Source organism: Apis laboriosa, unplaced genomic scaffold, assembly GCF_014066325.1.
Source record: "Apis laboriosa isolate Shangri-la unplaced genomic scaffold, ASM1406632v1 scaffold21_cov150, whole genome shotgun sequence".
Classification (NCBI taxonomy): Eukaryota; Metazoa; Arthropoda; class Insecta; order Hymenoptera; family Apidae; genus Apis; species Apis laboriosa.
In genome coordinates, this window is record NW_025222365.1 from 2,136,598 (window position 1) to 2,159,314 (window position 22,717).

Here is a 22,717-nt window from a genome sequence, read left to right on the forward strand (position 1 = left end):
ATCATCGCTATCTCAGCTGCATTCGATCCCTGAAATGAAAATCATTATACGAATTATCACTTCATACGTTCGAAATCGCGACAATTGGATAAATGGTTTGATATTCGCAACGATCCAGCCGTCTCTTATCACGCGATTATATAATTAATATGTTATATTATTAAACGTAACGATAGTTGCTCGTTCAGCTCGAGATCAGATTCATATAAATCTACGATTCTGAGATGATCTATCTCAATCTTTTTCTTGTCACATTTAGATTAATTGTTAAAATTCCAAAAAAGAAAAAACTATATTATATCTTAATTAAACGATAAAGCATAGAATATTTATTAGAAAAGTAAAAAAATATTGGAAACAATTTCCTTTAAAAGGAGGCATATCAAAAATCACACACATTTTTTTCTTTTTCTTTTCTTTTTCAATATCTCCATACATAAAATACCAAAACGAAATGTTTTAACTTTGGAAGGAAATAAAACTTCTATAGATAAATAACAAAAATTTTTATTCTCTGTACAACTTTTATTTACACGCTGCAATTATATATTACATATATACATACACATAGATATATACACAATTATCTCGTCTTCAAAAATCTTTGAAGTTTGAAAACGTTACCATACTATACAAGATCGCTTAAAACTCCAAGCCTTACTTAACATTGTCTCGAGAATAGGAAAAAAAATCATGTGCCCGAGTTAATCGATATCAATTTCCAAATACTCAAAAATATCAATACACTCACTTTTCGACCTCAAAATTCGAAAATTCGAAATTCAGACGCCGCTGTTCTCCCTCACCCATTCCCGGTAATAAGCCACGTCCGTGTAGACACCTGGGTATTTAGGCGTTCCGCACCCCATCCCCCAAGAGACGATGCCGACCAAGTTTCCGTCGACGACCAACGGCCCCCCCGAATCCCCTTGGCAAGAGTCCTTCCCCCCCTCCGGGAATCCGGCGCACAATTCACCCTGGGGCACGCCGCCGAACCTCGAGTAATCCCTGTCGCATTCCATCTTGGGGACGAGGGGGACCGAGACCTTGTGGAGGACGGCGGGGATCTTGGTGTTCGTGCGGCCCCAACCGGTGACCAAACCGTATTTCCCCACGAGGGATGCCGAATCCCCTTGATAGAGTTGGACCGGTTTCGTCGCGTCGTTAAATTTGAACGAGCCCTGGACGCGGAACAGGGCTATGTCGTTGGACGGTATACCGTACCGGTCGGTTGTGTACTTCTTGTGCCTGATTATCAGCTCGACCTTGTGCAACGAGCCGCCCGAGTTCACGTTGGTCGAGCCGGATCGTATCTCGTAGGTGGAGAGGGGGTAAGAGGAGCAGTGGCCCGCGGTCAACACCCACTCGGCGCTTATTATGCTCCCGCCGCATATGTGGTAGCCGTTCTTGCGAAGGGAGACCTGGTACGGCGCCTCGTGGATGGTCGTCGCCTCGCCACCCACGATCCGACCGTCCATCCTCTGCACAATGTCCAGCGTCCGAGGATCGGCCGGGTTACCTGGGGAATTGAAGAAGAGGCGGAATGTAATTGGAATGTAATATTTTTTTTTTTGTTGGTATATACACAGGGTATATACAGGGAGATTATATTAATTTATTGTGTTGGGGCTATTGGATGGTAAAGGTGTTTCATCGAAAGCGAGGTTTGGTAAAGGAATAGATAGTGGGGTTTGGGGGTTTGTTTATGGCTCGCAAATAGAATGCTTCCACGTGTTCAAAAAGAAAATTCGAAAGGGATATTTGTGAGTTTTAAATACATTTGTATTTAATTATTCAGTTTGGAATGAAATTATATTATGGAATGAAACAAATGGAACATATTATAGTGAAACAAATGATAAAAATAAAATACTGATATATTTGTAACTTTTAAATACACTCGTATTTAATTACTCACTTTGGAGTCAAATAATATTATAGTGAAACGAATGATAAAAACAAAATTTTGATATGTTTGTAATTCTTAACGCACTTGTATTTAATTACTCAGTTTGGAGTTAAATAATTATAAAATAATTATAGAATGGAACAAATAAAATATTATATATTATAGTGAAATAAATGATAAAAATAAAATACTGATATATTTATAATTTTTAAACGCAGTCGTATTTAATTACTCAGTTTGGAGTCAAGTAATATTATAGAATGAAACAAATGATAAAAACAAAATATTGATATATTTGTAACTTTTAAACGCACTCGTATTTAATTACTCAGTTTGGAGTCAAATAATATTATAGAATGGAACAAATGAAACATATTATAGTGAAACAAATGATAAAAACAAAATATTGATATATTTGTAACTCTTAAACGCAGTCGTATTTAATTACTCAGTTTGGAGTCAAATAATATTATAGTGAAACGAATAATAAAAACAAAATATTGATGTATTTGTAACTTTTAAATACACTCGTATTTAATTACTCACTTTGGAATCAAATAATCAAATAATATTATAGTGAAACGAATAATAAAAACAAAATATTGATGCTACGTTTTCAGAGAAAGATAAAACTCGCTCATAATCGCCCATAGTGTATCAGTGGGATTTTATGGAGAGCGACGTAATAACGGAAGGGTTAAAGTTTTTGAAAATTGGAGGATTCTGAAAATTCGAAAGATTCGACGTTCTGAAAGTTTTTAAGATTCGAAGAATTCTCTCAAAAGCCTCTCGCGAGATCGCAGGGAGGCGATCGATAATCCCACCTGATCACCCCAAATATTATATATATATACTATATAAATAAGGAAAATTCTCTTAGAGATGGAGAGGAATCAAAGTCCCAAAGCGAAATTGTTTCTCAAGCGTTTGCAATAATTTCTTCTCGAATGGGATGATACTTCTCGATGGGATTGTCGTTGAGATTGGTTGGAGAATATCGTCTCAATCATCGAATCGTTTTTAAATATTTACAAAGCGAAGGATCGTCAAATTCTTCTCACAAAAATTGTCCTCGCGGCGTCATTCTGTTCAATGTCTGAACGGATCGTTTTGAAATTTTTGCGAATTAGCTCTTAAATTCATGATTCTCATCGTTTAGAAATTTTTGCGAGAAACGAATTGGATCGTTTCATTTCTTAAATTCATCAAAACAGTACCCAACGAATATATCAAGATAATTTTGCAAAAGGTTGGAAGAGCAACATTTGTTACTTGATCGTTTAGAAATTTTTTCGAATTGGCTCGTTTCGTTTCTTAAATTCGTATTTGGATAATTTTGCAAGAGTAATATTGGAGTAACGTTGTTACTTGATTTAGAAATCTTTGCGAGAAGCGAATTGGATCGTTTCTTAAATTGATAAATATTTGAGAACGATTTGTATCCAACCGGATAATTTTGCAAAATGTTCGAAATGTAAGATTGTTACCCGATCGTTTCGAAATTTTTACGAGAAGAAACGTTGGGATATCAAAGAAGAAAATTAAACTTTTACTAATTAAATAGGAGAAAATTGAGAAGAGAGATAGAGAAAGAGAGAATGTCGAAAAACTTACCGGCAGCCAAGGTTGCCAGGAGGGCAAGAACGGCGACAAGATTGCGCATCGTCGAGAGTTTCTTTTCCACCTGGTCGATGAAGTGGAATACGAATCGAGATCGATCCGCCGGTTTTTATAGTGAAAATCGACGTTCGTAATTGTAGTATCAACGATCTCGAAAACTAATCTAAAATCTTTTTCTTGAATCGATTCGAGGGCTTTATCTCGATCGAATCATCACCTTTCTCGATATATTAATAGATTTCTACGTTGTGCAGAGGAGGTCAAGAGACGCGCAGTTAAACTATTATCGATGGCTTTTAATCTAGTTTTCGAGTGAGCTATCGATCAATCGACTTGGCTCGGATCGTTCGATTATTACGCACGTGTCAACGAAGACGTCGAAAACGTCATTTCAGTTTTTTTTTTTTTTTTTTTTTTTATTTATTTTTCGTCCCCCAATCCGAATCCCTTTCCGTTCATTTCTTCTTTCCTTCCTTCCTTCTCTTTTTCCATCCGAATCGAAATTCGATCCAACGATTTTTACGTTATTAAGAAATATTTTGGCTTATCGATTTTTATTTTAATTACATCGTGACAAACGTTCAAGTGGGAAACGAAAATTATCTCTTTTGTATATTTACGTTGCCTTGGAATAATCGTGATCGTTTCCATTCCTGCTATTCATTTTCGATCGATATCGTTTCAAGATTATGACGTAAAAATTCGAATGATTTGCGAAATCTCAACAATAGAGTTTCTACTAAAATTTTTTTTTTTTTCTCCATAAATTACTTCGATAATTTATCGTTCAAAACGTAATAATAATAATTGGAAATAATAATGCCAAAATTATATACGAAAATCAATTATAATAAACGGATCAATTATAATAAATGTACTACAATAAATGTTATTCAACTTAAACTTTCAAATAACTTCATTCGAAATTTTTAGCTATTTTACTTTTTCAATGGGTCAATGCTCCGTTTTCAACCCTTTATCCCTTCCATTGTCCTTTTTACTGTCCCTGTATATTGATGAAAAATCGAAACAAAATAAACGACATCGATAAAAATATTTCGAAACGTAATAAGCGCACGACTTGTCTTCGAAAAGACACTCACAGAAGCCCGCGAAATTCAAAATATCGATAATCGTATACGAGTACGAAACGTATTCGAGGAATGAATCGAGTGCATTTAATTCGTGTGAATGAAAAATTCAATTTTGCATAAAAATATAATAGAGAAGTCGATTTCTTCAATTTCCAAACATTTCGATCGAACGGTGGAGGGGCTCTCTCCCTCTTTCCACGATGATATAATAATAATACGCATGCACAATTTCGTGTAATTCGTAATGGAACAATGAACCTTTTCTAAACTCGTCTCTCTCTCTCTCGCTATGCCAAACTTTTTGTATAATATCGATGAATGGGGAGGGGAATGATATAGTTCAATCGATAACGAGTAATGGGAACATGTCATCAAGTGGCAGCTCTCTTCGACGCGTCTCGATTATTATTATTATTATTATTGTTATTGTTATTATTGTTATTATCGTTATTATCATCTTTATACACCGTAAATTGAAAGATAGATCGAATAATATTATAGTTGGAAGGTAGGATGTTATTGTTTCACGATGAATTACACGCAGATTCGATTATGGGATTAGAGAAGAATTTAAAAAATGGAAAATATCAAAGTTTTTTACATTTTATCGAATATGAGATTATCAGGGTTGCTTTTTTTTTTTTAAATTTTATCAATCGATATTTATCAGATTTTTCAAATCCATTTTTCCGAATTATTTTTTTCCTTGCTTTCATTTCGTTCGTTGGATCGATCAATTTTCCATTTTTCAATCTCCTTGTTTCGGAGATTCGTCGAGGGAAATTTGTAATATAATAAAAAAGACTATGCTCGGTCATCCAAAATTACGAAAAAGGAATACTCTTGTTCTTGATTAATAATTAATCGAGGATGGTGTTGCGTTGCAATTCCCAAAAGACGAACGGTTATTTAACGAGGCGCATTGTTTCCCAAATTCTCTCGAGAATTCGAGATATATCGACAAAATTCAATTAAAAAAAAAAAAGAAATAAAATGTCGAAAAAAAAAATTGTACCTCTAAATATTGATCTCATTTTTGAGAGCCGAGTTTTTAGAATAGTCATAAAACTCGAAGGAACTGCATCGCTTTCCGAGTTTACGCGAGTTACATCTTCAACCCATCATAAAATCCTAAATATTTAGACAGACGTAAAGAAAACGATTGGTACTATTCCAGAAAATGGGTCGTCGTTTTTGCTATATATATATATATATTTAGTATATGAGCGAGCAAAAATTATCGTCGCTTATCTGAAAAAAAACGAGTATAATTGCTTATTACCATCGTCGACGGTATCGCGGTACAGTTTTTTCTCTTTCTCTCTCTCAGCATCGAAACTTCGATATAAGAAGGACAGGTTACGTCGTACGTAAATATTTGAATTTATCTCGAGCGATACCGTTGTCCCTTGTACAATGTTCGTCGTGAAATGGCGAGGTTGGTTCGTCAATTATTCAAGCTCTCAAGTTGTACACGAGATTCTTCATGGCGGATAATTTGGTTGAAAATAATTTCGGCTCTGCTTTCGGAAAAAATATTTCGTTCGATTTAATCGGTTCGTTCGGTTGCGTCTGAAATTACTTTCTTAAAAAGACATCGTATGAAATATTGTGCAGAGAAGAGGATGGAATTGAAATTATTTCGTAAAGAAAGGAATATAAAGAGAAAGAGAGAAAGATCTTGATATTTTTAAAAAGATAAGAGAATAGAATTGAAATTCGATCTCGTCGACTGTTTCTTAGATTATTTTACGAAGAAATAAACGAATATCAAGAGAGAGAAAAATATTTCGGAAGATTTTTTTTTAAAAATAAGTAGAAAATATTGTAATAGATAAGAGGATAGAATTGAAATTTTGTCAATTGAAAAAATAAACAAATATCAAGAAGGGGAAAAAAAAATCTCATAGGATATTTTTCGTACGTAGATAAGAAGAATTGGAATTGGAATTAAAATTCTAAGAGGAGAACGTTTCCATCGTTTCCATACCTACATTATATTTTCCATCATCCACCATTTCATCTTTCACTTACATCTAAAATTACAAAAAAATCGAAACTAAAAAAAGTTATTTTTTTTTTTAAAATATCGTTTCAAAAATGTATCCTCTCTCCCTCTCTATACGATGGAATCGAATTGAGAGGAGAATGACCCAAGCTCTCCGTCATTCTATTCCCAACCATTCCATTTATTACGCCCGACGCGATGAATAGAATGAATTCCTACCGGATTAACGCGAAAGTTTGTATCGGTTTTTAAAGCCAGCACGTTCAAAAGTTGTGGTAGCTCGTGCGCGGAGGAAACGTCGCAACAAACGATCGGTAAGGTACAGTTCGTCCCGATTGTCGAGAAAACTTTTATCGAGAACTGTCAGTGGCTGTCACCGACCACGACTGTCCCTTACTATTCCAGTCCCTTCTCTATCAAACCCGGATTTCGTTTCCAATGACGGCTTGTCCATTCCCTTACTCGTAAGAACCGTAATAAAACTAGCGAAACGTTGACGAGCGATGTAACTGTTGTTAATTTTATTATAATTTTTCGAACGATTCGACAACAATTGTGTGAACATGTTTCTTCGGGGAACTCAGACGAAGGATTTTTTCATTCATCGACACGAAAGTACAACTTTTTATATAATCATATAGTCACTTTAAACACGGTGTCTGCGGAAAGTAACGAATCTTTGGTTTCACTTTTACAATGTTTCTCTCCGTTCTTATATCAGAGACTTATAATACAAAGTAACATAATAAATATATACAATTGATATAACGTTGAGATAACGAATTTCTCGAGAGTAAAATATATTCTCAGATGATCTCTCGATATTCATTCAGATAATAAAAACAAAAATTAGAGAAAACTTGTATAATTTGAGGACGCAAAATCGGAGATTAAAATTCTGTCGCTTCCTCGAGAATATTTCTCGCGCGATGGATACTGATCCATCTGTAATGGCCTATCCAAAAACTTTTTCTTCTTCCTCCTCGATTCTCATCCGAGAGTTTCCCTCTCACGGATGATACAAGTGGTATTCGTACTCGAGAGGAGGAAGAGCGCGGGTAAGTCGAACACGGTATCACGGCTCGACCTCGGTTGACCCGAAATGAAAGGTAAAGGGGGAGGGAGGGGGGAGGGGATGCGGGGTTGATCCTCTGTCTACCCTGTGACGTCAGAGGGAGAGAAAGAGTAGGGAGAAGGTTGGTTGCTGCGTATAACGGGATATCGAAGACTGACCGACCCCATTTGCCACCCCCTTTTACCACCCCCTCCTCCTCCTCCTCCTTCCTTTCGCATTGGCGAATATTAGCCTCCGTGGAGTAGTACAAATGCTCGAGCAGTTAAATAATAATAACTCTTGCGATTAATTCGCAACGAAGGGGAATTGATTCGGGGAAAAAGGAAGGAAGGAAGGAATGTTAAATTTTCTAAAAAATTCTGAAATTGGATTGCTCGTTTCTCGACTCGATTCGACTCGTTTCCGTCGAACTTGTTCGAATCGATGTCGATTAATTTGCATACGATAATGACGGGATTTAAATTTCAGATGCGAAAATCATTCCCATTATTTCGCTTTTAATTATCGAACGTCGGTGTGCCAAGTCTTGTTGGGATCGGCTCTCGGCTCTCTCTCTCTCTCTCTCTCTCTGGGCTGTTATTTTAGGAATGCACTCGAAGGACACTCGGATAAATCACGAAAATACGTGTTCACGAGGTCAAGGGCGCCGATTTAATATGCATCTGGATCATTTATAATAACCGCATAATTCCAACCTTCGCGCGTGAAAAGTTTCCATCCCCCGATTAAGGTAACCGCGATTCTTCCATCCTTGCTACGCAACTGGAAACTGATAATCGTTTAAAATCTATACGATCGACATTTTCCTTTCTCTTCTCTTCCTTCCTCTCTCTCTCTCTTTGGAAAATTACACAGCGAATCTCCGTTCGTTCGTTCGTTCCTTCGTTTGAGAGAGAGAGAGAGAGAGAGAGAGAGAGAGAGAGAGAGAGAGAGAGAGAGACGGAGGGAGAGGGAGGAAGGACAAGTTTATCACAGGAAATTGTAATTTTTGTCGTAATCTTTCTTAGAACTTAGGGACAAAGAAAGAAAGAAAGAAAGAAAGAAAGAAAGAAAGAAAGTAATTTCCAGTCACGTTGCATCCAAGATTTCTTTTTTTCGCAATCAATCTCTATTATCTAACGATAATCGATCAAAGATTATTATTATCGATAATAATAATTGTACACGTTATTTTTAATTCCTAATTTCTCACAGAATTCATTCCGAGCAATTTGGCAATTTGGAGAGTAGAGATTATTGTTAATCGATGCTTTATTTATCCGTAAACCGAGGCGAACGTTTTGGGATTACAATCTCGATTATCACTGTTGCGTAATAATATTCCCGTTCTAAATTATTAATTGCATCATTATTTGGGAGTCCGATAACGGTTACGGTTATCTCGAATTTAGCATCCGGTGAAATTTTTCCATTCCTCAAACACGAAGCTTCCGTTCCTCGAACAAGAAATGCGAGTCTCGTTATATAACGATTCGTGTATTTATTAGAGAAATTATATTTCTCGAATAATTATCTGCGCGAAGAGTGAGTAGTGTTCGTTTCTTCGAAATTAATCAAAAAAAAAAAAAAAGAAAGAAAGGAAAAAAAAAAGAAAGAAAATAATATATTATAATACGATTATAAAACAATGGCGTATAAAGATTATTTCTTCTCCTTTTTTTTTTTTTCTTTTTTTTTTTTAATTCGCTCGTTCCACGCGTCATCTCGACACCGACGAGACTTCACGAGATTAACCTTCCTTTCACGGATGGATCTCCCCGAGAGACACAGGAGTCGAGACATTTTGCAATTTTAATTACGACGACGCGCTCGACGTAATAGAACAACGCGATGGATGAAGAATAACTCGAATCACTCGATACGGATGATGAATTTTAATAGAAAATTAGACAACGTTCAAATAAAAATTGTTTCAATCCAATTTATAAAGAAATGACGTGATGCGTGTGAGAAATAGGCGAAGGCGAAAAAAGTAAAAAAAAAGTGGAAACTGAAACGTACGTTCAGGACAATATAATACGGATATAATGGATATAATGTCCTCCCTGCTTTTGCACTGTCGTTTCGCATGATGTTCTTTTTAAGTGGGCGAGTCATTTTTAAAGAAGAGCAAATTAAACGAGAGGCCAGACTCTTTCGAGTGGGCTATTAACCTCATTTCGTTCAACTCCATTTCTATCGTTCTAAATTCATCCTAAATTCGTACGCGATATCAAATTCATCGTTTCGTTTTTCTTTTTCGTCGTCGCCTACAACAAACAGGCACGCGTTTTTCTTTGATACACTTTGTCAAAGTATTTTTAAATGTATATATACATATATGTGTATATATATTGAAAAGTATTTATATATATTATATACTTTTGTATATACTTTTGAAGTGAAGTTCACAGTAAAGATATTTTAAAAAATGTATATATTGAAAAGTGTGTATATTTTTGTTTCATTTATCGAACAAACATGCAACACAGATAATTATTATCTTTTTCACGAAAATGAACTTTATTTTTTATTAACTTCATTGTGAAAGTACTTTTAAAATATATATATATATATTTAAAAGTGTTATATATTTTTATTTCATTTCGCTAATTTTATCGAACAAAGATGCAGCACAGATAATTATTATCTTTTTCACGAAAATAAATTTTACTTCATTGTGAAAGTACTTTTTAAAACACTTTTCAATGTATATACATTTTTTTAAAAATATTTTCACAATAAAGATATTTTAAAAAATATTTTTGTTTCATTTCGCTAATTTTATCGAAAAAAAATGCATTTAATAATTATTATCTTTTTCACGAAAATGAACTTTACTTCATTGTGAAAGTACTTTTTAAAACACTTTTCAATGTATATATATTTTTTTAAAAGTACTTTCACAAAGTTCACAGTAAAGATATTTTAAAAAATATGTACATTGAAAAGCGTATGTATTTTTGTTTCCTTTCGTTAATTTTATCGGAACAAAAATTGCAGCATGGATAATCATTATCTTTTTCACAGGGATGAACTTTAGTTCGTTCGAGTAGCTCGTTTCAAAGTAATTCGTTAGTGAAGTGCGGTAATCGAGGATAGTGGCGTTAGTAGTGGGATGTTGTAGTCGAGCCGGAGAATATCTTAGGAGCTTGTGATGTCTTTCCATTATGATATAATCGAGTGAGCACTTGGCAGGGATGGAAGGCTCTCTCTCGATAAAATATGTACTTACGTTGAAGATTCAAGACGATACGTAAATTACCGCGCGTAACGAAATGTTTAATTTAAGGGAAATGTATTTATCCTTTTGAATATTTTATTCAAATATTTTATTTCGGATATTCCACTTTAATTAAAAATAAAGTAAGAGCGAAGAATGATCGAATCTATGATGCGAAAGAAAAATTGTAGATATTTTTTTTTTTTTTTTAATATCTTATATCTTACATTCCGCTTTTAATTAAATTCGTAAGGATAGAATGATCTGATAAATATAGAGAAAAAAAATTGCATAATTTTCCTCTTTTAAATATTTTTATATCAGATTCTCAGATACTCTTAATTAAATTTTGATCAAAGATAGGATGATTAAAATCCGCGAAAGCGAGAAATTAGATTACAAAAAAAAAAAAATTGTATTCAACATTCGTATATTATTATTATTATTATTATTATTATTATTATTATCATTACGCGATAAGAAAGGCGAGATATTTACAAATAAATAAATTCCCGATCGATTTGAAATTTCCAAACTTTGTGAATGAGCAGCGTTTCTTCCTATTATTTATTTATTTATCGAGATATTATCTCTCGATCGAGACATTCGACGGAAACGTGAACGATTATCAAAAAGACTTGGACTTGAATTTCATTAGTGTAAAAAAAAAAAAAAAAAAAAATCGACGCGTCACCAAGAGTCGCAATTAAATAATTGATCGATCGATCGATCGATCTCGCCCGCTTTTGACACGATACACGTGATAAGATTCGAATAAGACGCGTCTAATAATATTGGATATAAGTCTTGATCTCTCGATGAAATCTCGAGGGCCTCTTTCCCGTTTGTATTTGATCGGATCATATCCGATATCGTAATTCAAACTCCCGCGCCACCGTACGACTTATCGACAAGTCAAAATAATTCGATCGAAAGTAAATAAATTAAACTCGAATAAAATTGATCGATTACGAGAATTAACGCTTCACTCAAATTGTTTCTTTAAACATGTACGTACATTTGTATTTGTGATTCGATAACTTCAATGGTAAAATTGTATTACGATGATTAATGATTTTGCAAAAGAAATAATGATTAACTATGATCGAAATTATATATAACACTGTCTTGATATAACTATAATCTTTACACGGTTATATTGGTGGTAAGTATATCTTAATTCGATACAATCAATTTTTATTTCTCTTACATAGATTGAATGATCGATAAAGTTGTATAAAAATTATAAAGAAATAAATTGGGATCGCGATACGATCAAATTTTCAAGAGAATTGTATAGAGTAGAGCGTCGATTATACGTTTATGGAATGACGTATTTAACGATGTTTATATTATGAGACACGGAGCTCCGCCGCCGAGTTTAGTATCTTGTGTGAATTTAATGCGTTCGCACGTAGAAGATTTCGCTCGTACGATGAGTATTAAACGAAAAAGGGAATACAATTGTCGGTAATAAACGAGGATAGAGCATAAAATAGTATCCTTTTAACGTATATATGTGGCGAAGCAATGAAAATGTATTGATTATAAAATGCTTAGAATGGAAAAACGAATCTAAACGAAGTTATAGTTGTTATACGAATGTTAGAAGAAATTTATTATTTGCCAATATCCAAAAAAATCTAATTTTTAATATCCTATTTTTCTTATTATAAGTATTCGTGAAAAATCATTGAGATTAGGAAAAATTGATTTCTAATTAAGGATTTGATTCTTTCAGATCGGAATCATCCGAAAAATCGATCATCGAAACGAATTCTCTTCTCAATTAATTCGATAATCGATGCTCTACTATCGATTTCCTATTATTGATATTCTATTTTTCTTATTGTTAAGTATATAAAAAAAGCATTATTCGATTTATCGATTTATCGACGTTAATTAAGAATTTGATTTTTTCAGATTGAAATTATCCGAAAAATCGAATTGTTATCGATTTAAAAGAAACGAATTTTACAAAGAATCTCTAGATAATAGATGTTTCAAAAATTGCTAAAAGTTTGCGATAAAGAGGGAAGGAATAATTTTTTTAAATTTTTTTATCGAGAACGAACTATTAACTATATAATAATAATAAAAAGAAAAAGTATTAAATTTAACGGGAGCGGTAGAGTGGAAATTATAATTGAATGAAAAAATGAAATTGACGAGCAAGTTGGTCAAAGTTCTTCCACGTAAGGTGAATCGAGGTGAATAAGTTTACGAACGAAGATAAATCGAGCAATGGACAATTGTTACTTGTTATGACCTGTTCTAAAATTATCGTATCGTCGTTGTGGAATGGAATTTCTATCTTGAAAAGAAAAAAAAAAAAGAAAAAAAAAGAAGAACATGACTACTGTGGTTAGAGAATGGACGGTCGAGGGAAAAGAAAAAAGTTATCGTAGATCTCACTGATAGGGAAAGCTAGCTAGAGTCGAACAGGTGTGATTGTTCTCATGGAAATTACTCTGAAACATTTTGCATTTCGTTTGAGCAATGTCGTGGATCATCATAGTTTTCTAGGTAGATACATTTTTCCAGTGTTGCTTTTTTACGAAATCGAATACTTTACACTTTACTAGTTTCGTGGCGTGTAAATCGAATAATTAGATAGATTGATTAATCCTCTTTGTGGCTTGAATCTAACGTGGAATCGATTCGATTACTATTTTATTGCAACATTCAGTTTTTTTGCACTCAGTTTTTCAACGAGATAAGATAAGATTATCTTACCGTTTTTGGATTCTAGAAAAAATATTAGATTGCAAAAATTGAAAAAATTTAATCAGAAGATTAATAGAAAAGCAAGATACGACTTTTTTTATAGTATTTAACGATAGAATTATTTATAAATGTCTATTAATCGCGCGGTAGATGCTTAAAGAGCCGCCTCTTTATTTGATACGGGTGAAGTATTTAGATCGAGAACAAAGGTTAATTGAAAGTTTTCAAATACTTCGACGAAATCATTGTGTATCGAGCTCGTTCACATCGAGAGCATATCCTCGACTTGCAAAGTTGATGAATGCAGAGTTCACATTAAAGAAATAACTAAAGGCGATTGAAAAGAGTCGGCGTTACAATATATGTTTTCAGAGATTTTCTCTTCCAACAGTTGGTACGTTTTTGTCACACGTTTATAAATTGCAACATTATTTCCCTTCTTCTTTTTTTATTTGTCAATGGAAATATCTGTACACTTTTGCGTACACTTGTGCATCGTGAATAAGACCCTTTAGTTGTTTCAAAACTTTTTACAATCGTAGTGGTATATATTTCTAAAAGTAAAAAATATTTATTTTAATCTTTCGTGCATTTTTCAGAAATAGATAAAGAGATAAAAAATTGTTATCTCTACGAATTCCATTGATAAAAGATATTACGTGACTGATCTATGAAAATTCGTGTTACGTTCTTCGACTTTGATACACTTGAAAATGTTAGAGTTCGCCCAAGCTTTGCAAATGAGCATTCACGCAACAGTCTGTTCCTTTGCTGTGTGCGTGTTCACGAAGAAACGGTGCCAAGGTACAAAACTGTCGCATAATGCGTGTGCGTTACTACTTTACACTTCGACTAACCATTCTTACATCGATCGAAACCGTTACACGATATTTTTACCCGATCAAAATTGAGTTTAAGGTTTGTAGAGATATTCGAGATCGATTTGAAGAACGTCTAGACGAAAGTTTTTTCATGGCATTATTCTCGTTATTACGGAAAAGGGACACCTATGCAAAAATAGCATGCTCGATCGATATTACCGGTCGACAGTTCTCCTTTCGACCGCATAATTTCATCGACCCTGTCGTTCTTTGTAACAATTTCACGTACCTGTTCTTTGTATAAATCTGCGTAAAATATCCAGTAAGAACGATCGATCACGTCGTTCTAATCTTTAACAATTGTTGTTAGTATGTGGAAATATAAGAATTATTTATAAATAAGTACTCGTTTCATAAAAAATTAGAAAAAAGTTAGGTTAAAAGAATGTTTATATTTGTTCCATAGTTCGTGCAGTTTGCAAAGAAATAATCGTGTAAGTTTGCACATTAACCTTATTTTGTAATGTATTATGTTTTCTTTTGTAACCGTTCTGTTTAAAAAAACATTTTCAATTAATTCACTTACGATAATGAGAAAGGTTACCAGAAGAAAATCTTTTTTACAAAGTGAGAATAAGAAAAGAAAGAAATAAATGATACATGGAAATAAATTTTTTAAAGAAGTACAGATCGACAGCAAAGTCGACAATGAATGTCGAATATCGAATCTTCAAGCGGTATCAATGCATACGATCCTGTACACGCGATACTTCATAGGTTAGGTCGACTTTAGTACGATATATGTATATTCCGTGATTCTGTTGTTCATCGTTTACATTCACGTGCTTGTGACATCTGTATTGACTTGGACGCTACATCGATGCTGTCACCGTTGCCATCGTTATGTAGGTAAAAAATAATAAATTATTACTTCTCGATATGGCGAATAAAAGATTTTTATATCATTTTTTTAAATTCTATCGAAATGCCGAAGATATACGTTGTTAAATAATACATTTATGAGTAACTTTTTTGTATCGATTGATTTCGATAAATTTTATGACGAAAATTTAATAATATTGTTTCGATTACGGATTATTACGGAGAATAATTTGCTTTTATCGTGAATAAATGAAACTCTCTTTGCAATTGTTTTCGACAATAGTGATTTTGAAAAAACTTTGAAAAATTGTTTGTCCCGCTTTTCGAATGAAACTCGAGAAAATTTTGAAAACGGATTGAAAGACATGCTGCATTTTTTGTTCGACCCGAATAATTATTCGCAAGCTGAAAAACTTGTAACGCTCCAAATAAAAATTGTTCTGACTTTTGTAAATAACAGTTTAGAAAAGCTATTATTCATCTCTTTTTTTATTTTTCGAAAAAAGGAATGGAAGTGTAAAATGGGCGAGAATGGTGGAAAGAAAAGAAATGAAAGAAAGATTTAACTTGTTATTAGTAATCGTTTGACGTTAGTAAGACATAACGAACGATTAACTAGGATGGGTTAGCGCACAGTATGCACGAATCGGGCCACGGGGCCAAGGCTGAACGTTGGTTGTTACTAACGTTGCTGGCAACACCCCGATGGTTGGTTACCGTCAATTCCGAGAAAGCTGGCGCGACTTGTCGTCGCGATGCTCCCAAATCGTACCAACTTCTCCCTATTCTCGTGAAAAATCACCAGAATTCGAATCGAAAATTCTCAATCTCCATATTTCAAATAAAAAAAAATCTTTGAAACTTCAATCGAAAATTTTCAATCTCCATATATCAGTTTCTCCCTTTTGACGAGAAAAATTATCAGAATTCGAAAATTTTCAATTTCCATGTTTCGTAGTTACCAACCTCTCCGTGTTGCCGTGAAAAATTATTAAAATTCACTAGGAAAATTCTCAATTTCCATATCACGTAATTACCAGCTTCTCTGCATTGCCATAAAAAAATTTCTAGAATTGGAATAAAAAATCCTCCATTTCCATACGTTCCATTACTTTTTTTTTTTTTTTTCTTCTACATGATATCGCGCCAACGATCAATCTTTCCTTTGACGTCGCTCGTATTAATGTTACAACAACTATATATATTCTTAGAAATTTTTCCATTTTTTTTTTTTTTTTTTTTTTAATATACACATCGTACCAACACTTCCCGTCGACGTGAAAACTCTCTAGAATTCGAATGGAAAATGGCAGCGAATTTCCATATCGCAATTACTTTATTATTGTTTCCGCATCCGTGACGCTGTGGATATATCAAAGGCGTGATATCGCGAGGACGATTAATCTAGTCTGAACGATGGTTGTTAAAGTTGTAACGAGAAAAAACCTCTTAGACATTTTTCCATTTTTCTAGATGACAGTTGCGAGCGGTCGACGCTCAAAACGATACGCGAGCCACTGAGGGGATCCTTTGCCCGGGGAAGCGGACGAGAAGTGGTAAGCAAGAAGATGAGAGTCCGTGAAAGTTGAAGTAAAAACCTACACAACGAATAGCAACAGTCTGCCTCGTCCATTGCGACCAGCCACATATCTCACGTTAAGGTAAGCTTTTACTTTTTTTTTTTTCCTTCAATTTTCTACGATTATAGTATAGCTGGATTGGATCGTTGAATCGTCACCTCTTTCTGCCATGAATTCGCGTTTCGATACCTTTATCGGAAGCGTGTAGTCTAACGCGAGTGAAATGCGAATTTGTCACGAAGATTTTTCCGATGGGTGGATGATTTTCTTCCGAAAGTTTCCATTTTTGCATACACGTATACACGTGTATTTGAGAATAGAATTGAGAATATTTTTTTTTTTTTTCAAATTACTTGTAAGCGATCGTAAATTTTAACGCAATATCTAAAGTAATTCGCGAGAGTCGATTTCTTTGTTCCGAAAGTTTTATTCTCAGTAAAGAGTATTTGAAAGTTTAGTGTGCATGATTGTTCTTGATGGATTTCGTTGCATTTTTCACTATCTTGCAATATTCGTATAATTGGAAAATTCTTTTCGATTTTTAGCATCGAAAGTGTTGAACGTGGAATATAATATAATATTGAATTTTTTTACTTCATTTACATTTTTCAATTTCGTTTTATTTAAAACTATGTAGTTTGAAATTAAAAATAGAGGAAAAAAAATAAAGTTTATCTCGCGTTCTCGGTCGGAGAAGAAAATTTATACGTAGACGCGTCACCGGTTCAAGAGGGATGAAATCTTTTTTCTCGAAGCGTAAAAATTTCTACCAAGTATTCGAGGAAACCGTATCAACAAGGAAATCATTCGCAATTTTTTGGTCTCATTTTCCATTTCGATTCGTGCAAGGTATAAATGTGATTGGCAAATGTTATTCGTATAAGCGTATTCGAAAGGAAACGAAGGGAAGAGGAGAAAAAAAAAAAAAAAAAAAAAAAAAAGAAATGAAGAAAAGATTCCATCGCGAAGGGAAAATCGGGGCGTGCAAGACATTCCGCAAGAAGAAGCGTGACTTGAAATATTTTTGAACTGCGTTCTAGATTCTCCAGTTTTACCATAGATCACGCATTCCTTTTTTCCTTTCCAGGTTCATCATTTCATCAAGATCTTCGAAAATATCAAAAATATAATATAAATTCACAATTTCAAATCAAGTTTCCTTCATTCTCTCGAATTCGTAATTATCTCGTAATTATCTCGAATTACGAATTCAATTTTTAATCCATCGAGAGATCGATTCAAAATTTCTCGATCTGCTTCAATCACGAATTACCATCGATTCAAAATTTCTCGATCTATTCGAATTTCGAGTGCAATTTTCAATTCATCGAGAGATCGATTCAGAATTTTTCGATCTGCTTCAATCACGAATTACCATCGATTCAAAATTTTTCAATTTGCTTTAATCACGAATTACCATCTAGAGATCGATTTAGAATTTTTCGATCTATTTGAATCTCGAGTGTAATTTTTAATCCATCGAAAGATCGATTCAGAATTTTTCGATTTATTCGAATCTCGAGTGTAATTTTTAATTCATCGAAAGATTGATTCAAAATTTCTCGATCTATTCGAATCTCGAGTGCAATTTTCAATTCATCGAGAGATCGATTCAAAATTTTTCGATCTGTTCCAATCTCGAGTACAATTTTCAATCTATCGAGAAATCGATTCAAAATTTTTCGATTTGCTTTAATCACGAATTACCATCGAGAGATCGATTTAGAATTTTTCGATCTATTTGAATCTCAAGTGTAATTTTTAATTCATTGAGAGATCGATTCAGAATTTTTCGATTTATTCGAATCTCGAGTGTAATTTTTAACCCATCGAAAGATCGATTCAGAATTTTTCGATCTACTCGAATCTCGAGTATAATTTTAAACCATCGAGAGATCGATTCAGAGATCGATTTGTTAATCTGCTCGATATAATTTTAAGTTCTCGATTAAAGATATTAAAAAAACAAAATTATTTGAAAGTAATTATCTTTATTGTTAGAAATCATAGATACAAACGAAATAAGAAAACGTAAAAAAGTTTGGAATCTTTATATTTCTCAGGAGCTATATTTCTTTTTTATCGGCTCATTCTTTGTTTCGAAAACTTGATATCAAAGTTTAGACCCGATAAATTGACAACTTATACAACAAGTTACGATCAAATTTCTTTTTTGTTCCGATAAAATCAATCGATGAGATAGAACTTGATCCGATCTTCCTCCTTTATGGTCTCACGCGTGTGCCATTCCTTGACATTTTTATTCTTTTCTTAGTTTCTTTAGAACGCGAAATCGTGTTACTGTGCATATTTAGCAATGGATATTATAGCAATTTTATCATCGAACGATTATTTTTCCACGAAGCATTCCAAATATTTCCGATAAATAAATAGAGCAATCATCGAGAATTTCTTTCCTCTCAAACTCCCAGAAACTCCTCAAAATCTCAGAAAAAAAATATATATATATATATACTCTCAAGAGAAAATTTCGAAAGTCTTTCTTCACTCTCAAATGTATTCTCAAACGGTTCAAAAAACTTACAAAGCAAATACACTAAAAAAGAAAAAAACTTTCGAGAATTCATATTCGATGGAATTAGGGAAATTGAGAGTAAATAACGAAGGAATTCGAAAAAGGAATCGATCACTTCAATCCACGCCATTTCGGATTATATCGAGTCGAGAGCATGGTTGAATTTGAAAGCTTCCCTGTCGATCTTGTCGTGCGCCCGTTAAACAATGTCGTGACGAAACAAACTGCCACGGGGAACATTTATCGCGGTAGAAAAATTCATCGGTTCACGGTGAAATTGCGGCGACCCGGTTTCGAGAATGCTAAAATCTCGTCCTTAACCTAGCTAAGTTAATTCAGCGCCTTCACCTTTGCGTGATGTTATCGACTTCCTTGTAAATTCCGTGCTCGACCGGATCGGTGAAAGTCTTCCACTGATAAAATTGTATCGTCGAGCTCGCTTTACAAATTCGAATTCTCGTGTAGATAGCAGCTCGTAAAGATCCGGGAATATCCTTTCTACAGAGTATACAAAAGCCATTCACGGTTGGTAGAATAGCATAATGTCCACCTTTCAGATAGAAATCCTTAATGTCTATAACGTGTATACTGTTCGTGTTTGATCGTGCCAATTTTCTGATAAAATTGTATCGAAATCTCGAACGTGATGAAAAATATTTCGACGAGAAGATAAAAAATTTTAAATTTAATAAGATGGCATTTGTTCAGATATTGATACATAGTGTTAAAATGCACGCGTTGTGTCTAGCAAGTTTATTTTTTTGAAAAAATAAAAAATAAAAATTGGCGCGTTCACCAAAAAAAAAGGTAAGATAAAAGCAAGCTGTTTCGAGACGATATCGAGAAAATACGTTCGCTGTAAAATGGCATTGAAAGAGAGAGAGAGAGAAAAATTGTTCAAACGATTATGCCAAATAATAAAATCGAACGACGAATTTTCAGATTTTATTCGTCGAAGAAAACTGAAAAAGAGAGTAAAGTATTTATAAATCTCCTAGGGGATACATTTGCTCTGACGAAGCCTCGAGGAAACTCGTATTTGCGCGCAATCTTTTCAAGAAAACAAAAAACAAAAAAAGAAAAGAAAAAAAGACGAACGAAAAAGGAAAGGATTCTTCTCATCTTAGAACTCTCCACGCTCGTCAATATTTGTTAGTAATTAGAAATAATGGAAGGAAAATTTCCGTTTGGAAATCGCTTTGCTCGAAATATTACGCGATTGTCCCAGATCGAGGAGCAAAAACGTGGGAGTAACCTCGGCGACTGGGTGTCTGTTGCGCTAGATATTGTCCCTGTAATTTGCGAAGGAGCATCCTTTCGCCTTTCGTAGATCTTACGAAGACGATATTGATCCACGTTCTACATAACTGTGCAAGGAAAGAAAAAAATAAAATAATTCGCCAAGGATTCGAGTTACGTCCAAATGGATTTTAATCCGAATACGGATGCTCGAGAGAGAGAGAGAGAAAGAGGCAGACAGGAAAGAGAACGATGAAGACGATGAGTGATATCTAGTCGGACTGTGTTCACGCAGGAAAATAAGTTTACGATTTAATCGGTAGAATCGGGAGGTAAAATGACTGAGAGCGTGGTTAGGAGCGCGCATGCGTGCGATTTCGAGCGAAAGAGTGGTGAAAAGGAGTGGGGAGGGGAGAAAGGAGAAGAAAATTGGTTGGTGGGTCCCGTGGATGAAAAAGAAAGAAAGGGAAAAAACAGCGGTATCAGGTTACGAAAAGAAATATCCTTTGGTGGAGTAGAAACGGAAGAGGAAGAGAAAAGAAAGATGGGAGAGAAACGGTGAAGAAGTGAAGAAGGGTGGAAGTGCAGGTTGGAAAGGAGTCGTGGACTCGGAATGGGACGGTCTAAGCCACGTGATATACTCTATAGCGTTTCGTGCCGCAACGCCCCGTATTGATCGAACGAACATCAGCTGTACGGTTGGTAGCGTTTACTCGTACCTACCGCCTGCCGGTCTGACTAACACTGGCCACGACCACTTGCTACCATTCGACTCGCGCTACTCCTTCGCCACTTGTCGAATCTTTCGTTTATATCCTTAAATTCAGATTTTTTTTTTCACGTTTCTCGTGATGTCGTTCAGAGATATCCACCATCTGCTAGTTCGATAATATTCGATACTGTTGGATTCGCTTTTACACTTGCCGAATCTTTTTTTATCGTAGATAAATTATTTGGAAAATTATATTTCTCAACAATTGTTTGATTTATATTGACCATGACATTTGATATCATTCGATTCGCGCTATTTCCTCGCTACATGTCAAATCTTCCGTTCTTTATATCCTTAAATTAAAATAATAATTAAAGATTTTTTTTTACGATTCTCGCGATATTGTTGAGAGATATCCATCGCCTGTTGGTTCGACTAATATTGGCTATGACTATTCGATACAATTGGTGTCTCGTTACTAATCTTTGCTGTTTTTTTTATCGTAAATAGATTATTTGAAAAATTATGTTTTTCAACGACTGTCTGACTAATATTGGTTACTTGCTACCATTGGATTTGCGTTGCTTTCTATCTCTTCATTATTCGATAAATTTTTCATTTATTGATAATTTATTTGTAAATTGACTATTTGCAATTGATTTTCATTCCTTCTTTATTTTTATCAATTTTGCGATTTTGCGATGTTGTTTAGAGATATCTGGTTTGGATGTTAAATTTTGTTTTCGTTTTTATTTCGAATTTATCTTTTTTTATTCATAAGAGTTATTTAAGCAAATTGCTTCTTTCCCACAAAAAATATATCCTGTCATTTTACATTTCCCTCGCCTACCTGATACGTCCGACTAACATTGTATCATCACTACTGCTCCATCATTGGAGCTTGGGCGTCGCTTTTGCCTCTTCTTTCCATTCATCTCGTTGAATCTTTCATCTTCGGTATACACGCTGCTCGTGCCTCGTGTTAAAAAAAGCGTCCTACCATTTCGGACCAATCTAAAATTTCATTCTCGTTCCTTTTGCTCATTTCACGCCATTTTTTATACAATTCTAAAAAAAAAAAGAGCGAAACGATTAAACAGACAGTGCGAAATCACGATCCTAACCCCGTTATAGAATATCCGCGATAGAGATGATCGAAAGACCGGATTCTTATATACCTCAAAGGTAAATATTTGCCTCGATTTTAAACGTTTACCGTTGCGGTTAAACCTCGCACCCGCCTACCTTCGTTCGTTCATTCGTTTTCGCCTAGATTGCGCGCCATTTTTTCCCTCCTCCTTCCTCCTCCCTC

General features: G+C 34.3%; 2 protein-coding genes across 12 annotated transcripts in view; one reads left to right on the forward strand and one right to left on the reverse strand.

The window, feature by feature from the left end:
- LOC122712875 (glutamate-gated chloride channel) overlaps window positions 1-22,717 on the forward strand; it is a 65,540-nt gene that overhangs the window by 7,875 nt on the left and 34,948 nt on the right. For all 11 annotated transcript variants that reach the window (XM_043932855.1, XM_043932856.1, XM_043932857.1 and 8 more), the window contains exon 2: window positions 16,812-16,999. The gene's annotated coding sequence lies outside the window, so the exon portion shown is untranslated. The remainder of the gene's footprint in view (window positions 1-16,811; window positions 17,000-22,717) is intronic.
- On the reverse strand, window positions 492-3,658 carry LOC122712878 (trypsin-1-like). The gene is made up of 2 exons (XM_043932871.1): window positions 3,524-3,658; window positions 492-1,519 (listed from the first exon to the last, which is right to left on the reverse strand). Exons 1-2 carry the CDS (start codon window positions 3,570-3,572, stop codon window positions 783-785), a joined length of 786 nt encoding a protein of 261 aa, XP_043788806.1. The 5' UTR covers window positions 3,573-3,658; the 3' UTR covers window positions 492-782.

Bases quoted from the DNA above. Each gene is read 5' to 3' on its own strand.
- LOC122712878 (XM_043932871.1), bottom strand. From the start codon at position 3,572: ATGCGCAATCTTGTCGCCGTTCTTGCCCTCCTGGCAACCTTGGCTGCC. The intron at 1,520-3,523 runs GTAAGTTTTTCG...TCAATTCCCCAG, and splicing joins CCTGGCAACCTTGGCTGCCG to GTAACCCGGCCGATCCTCGG.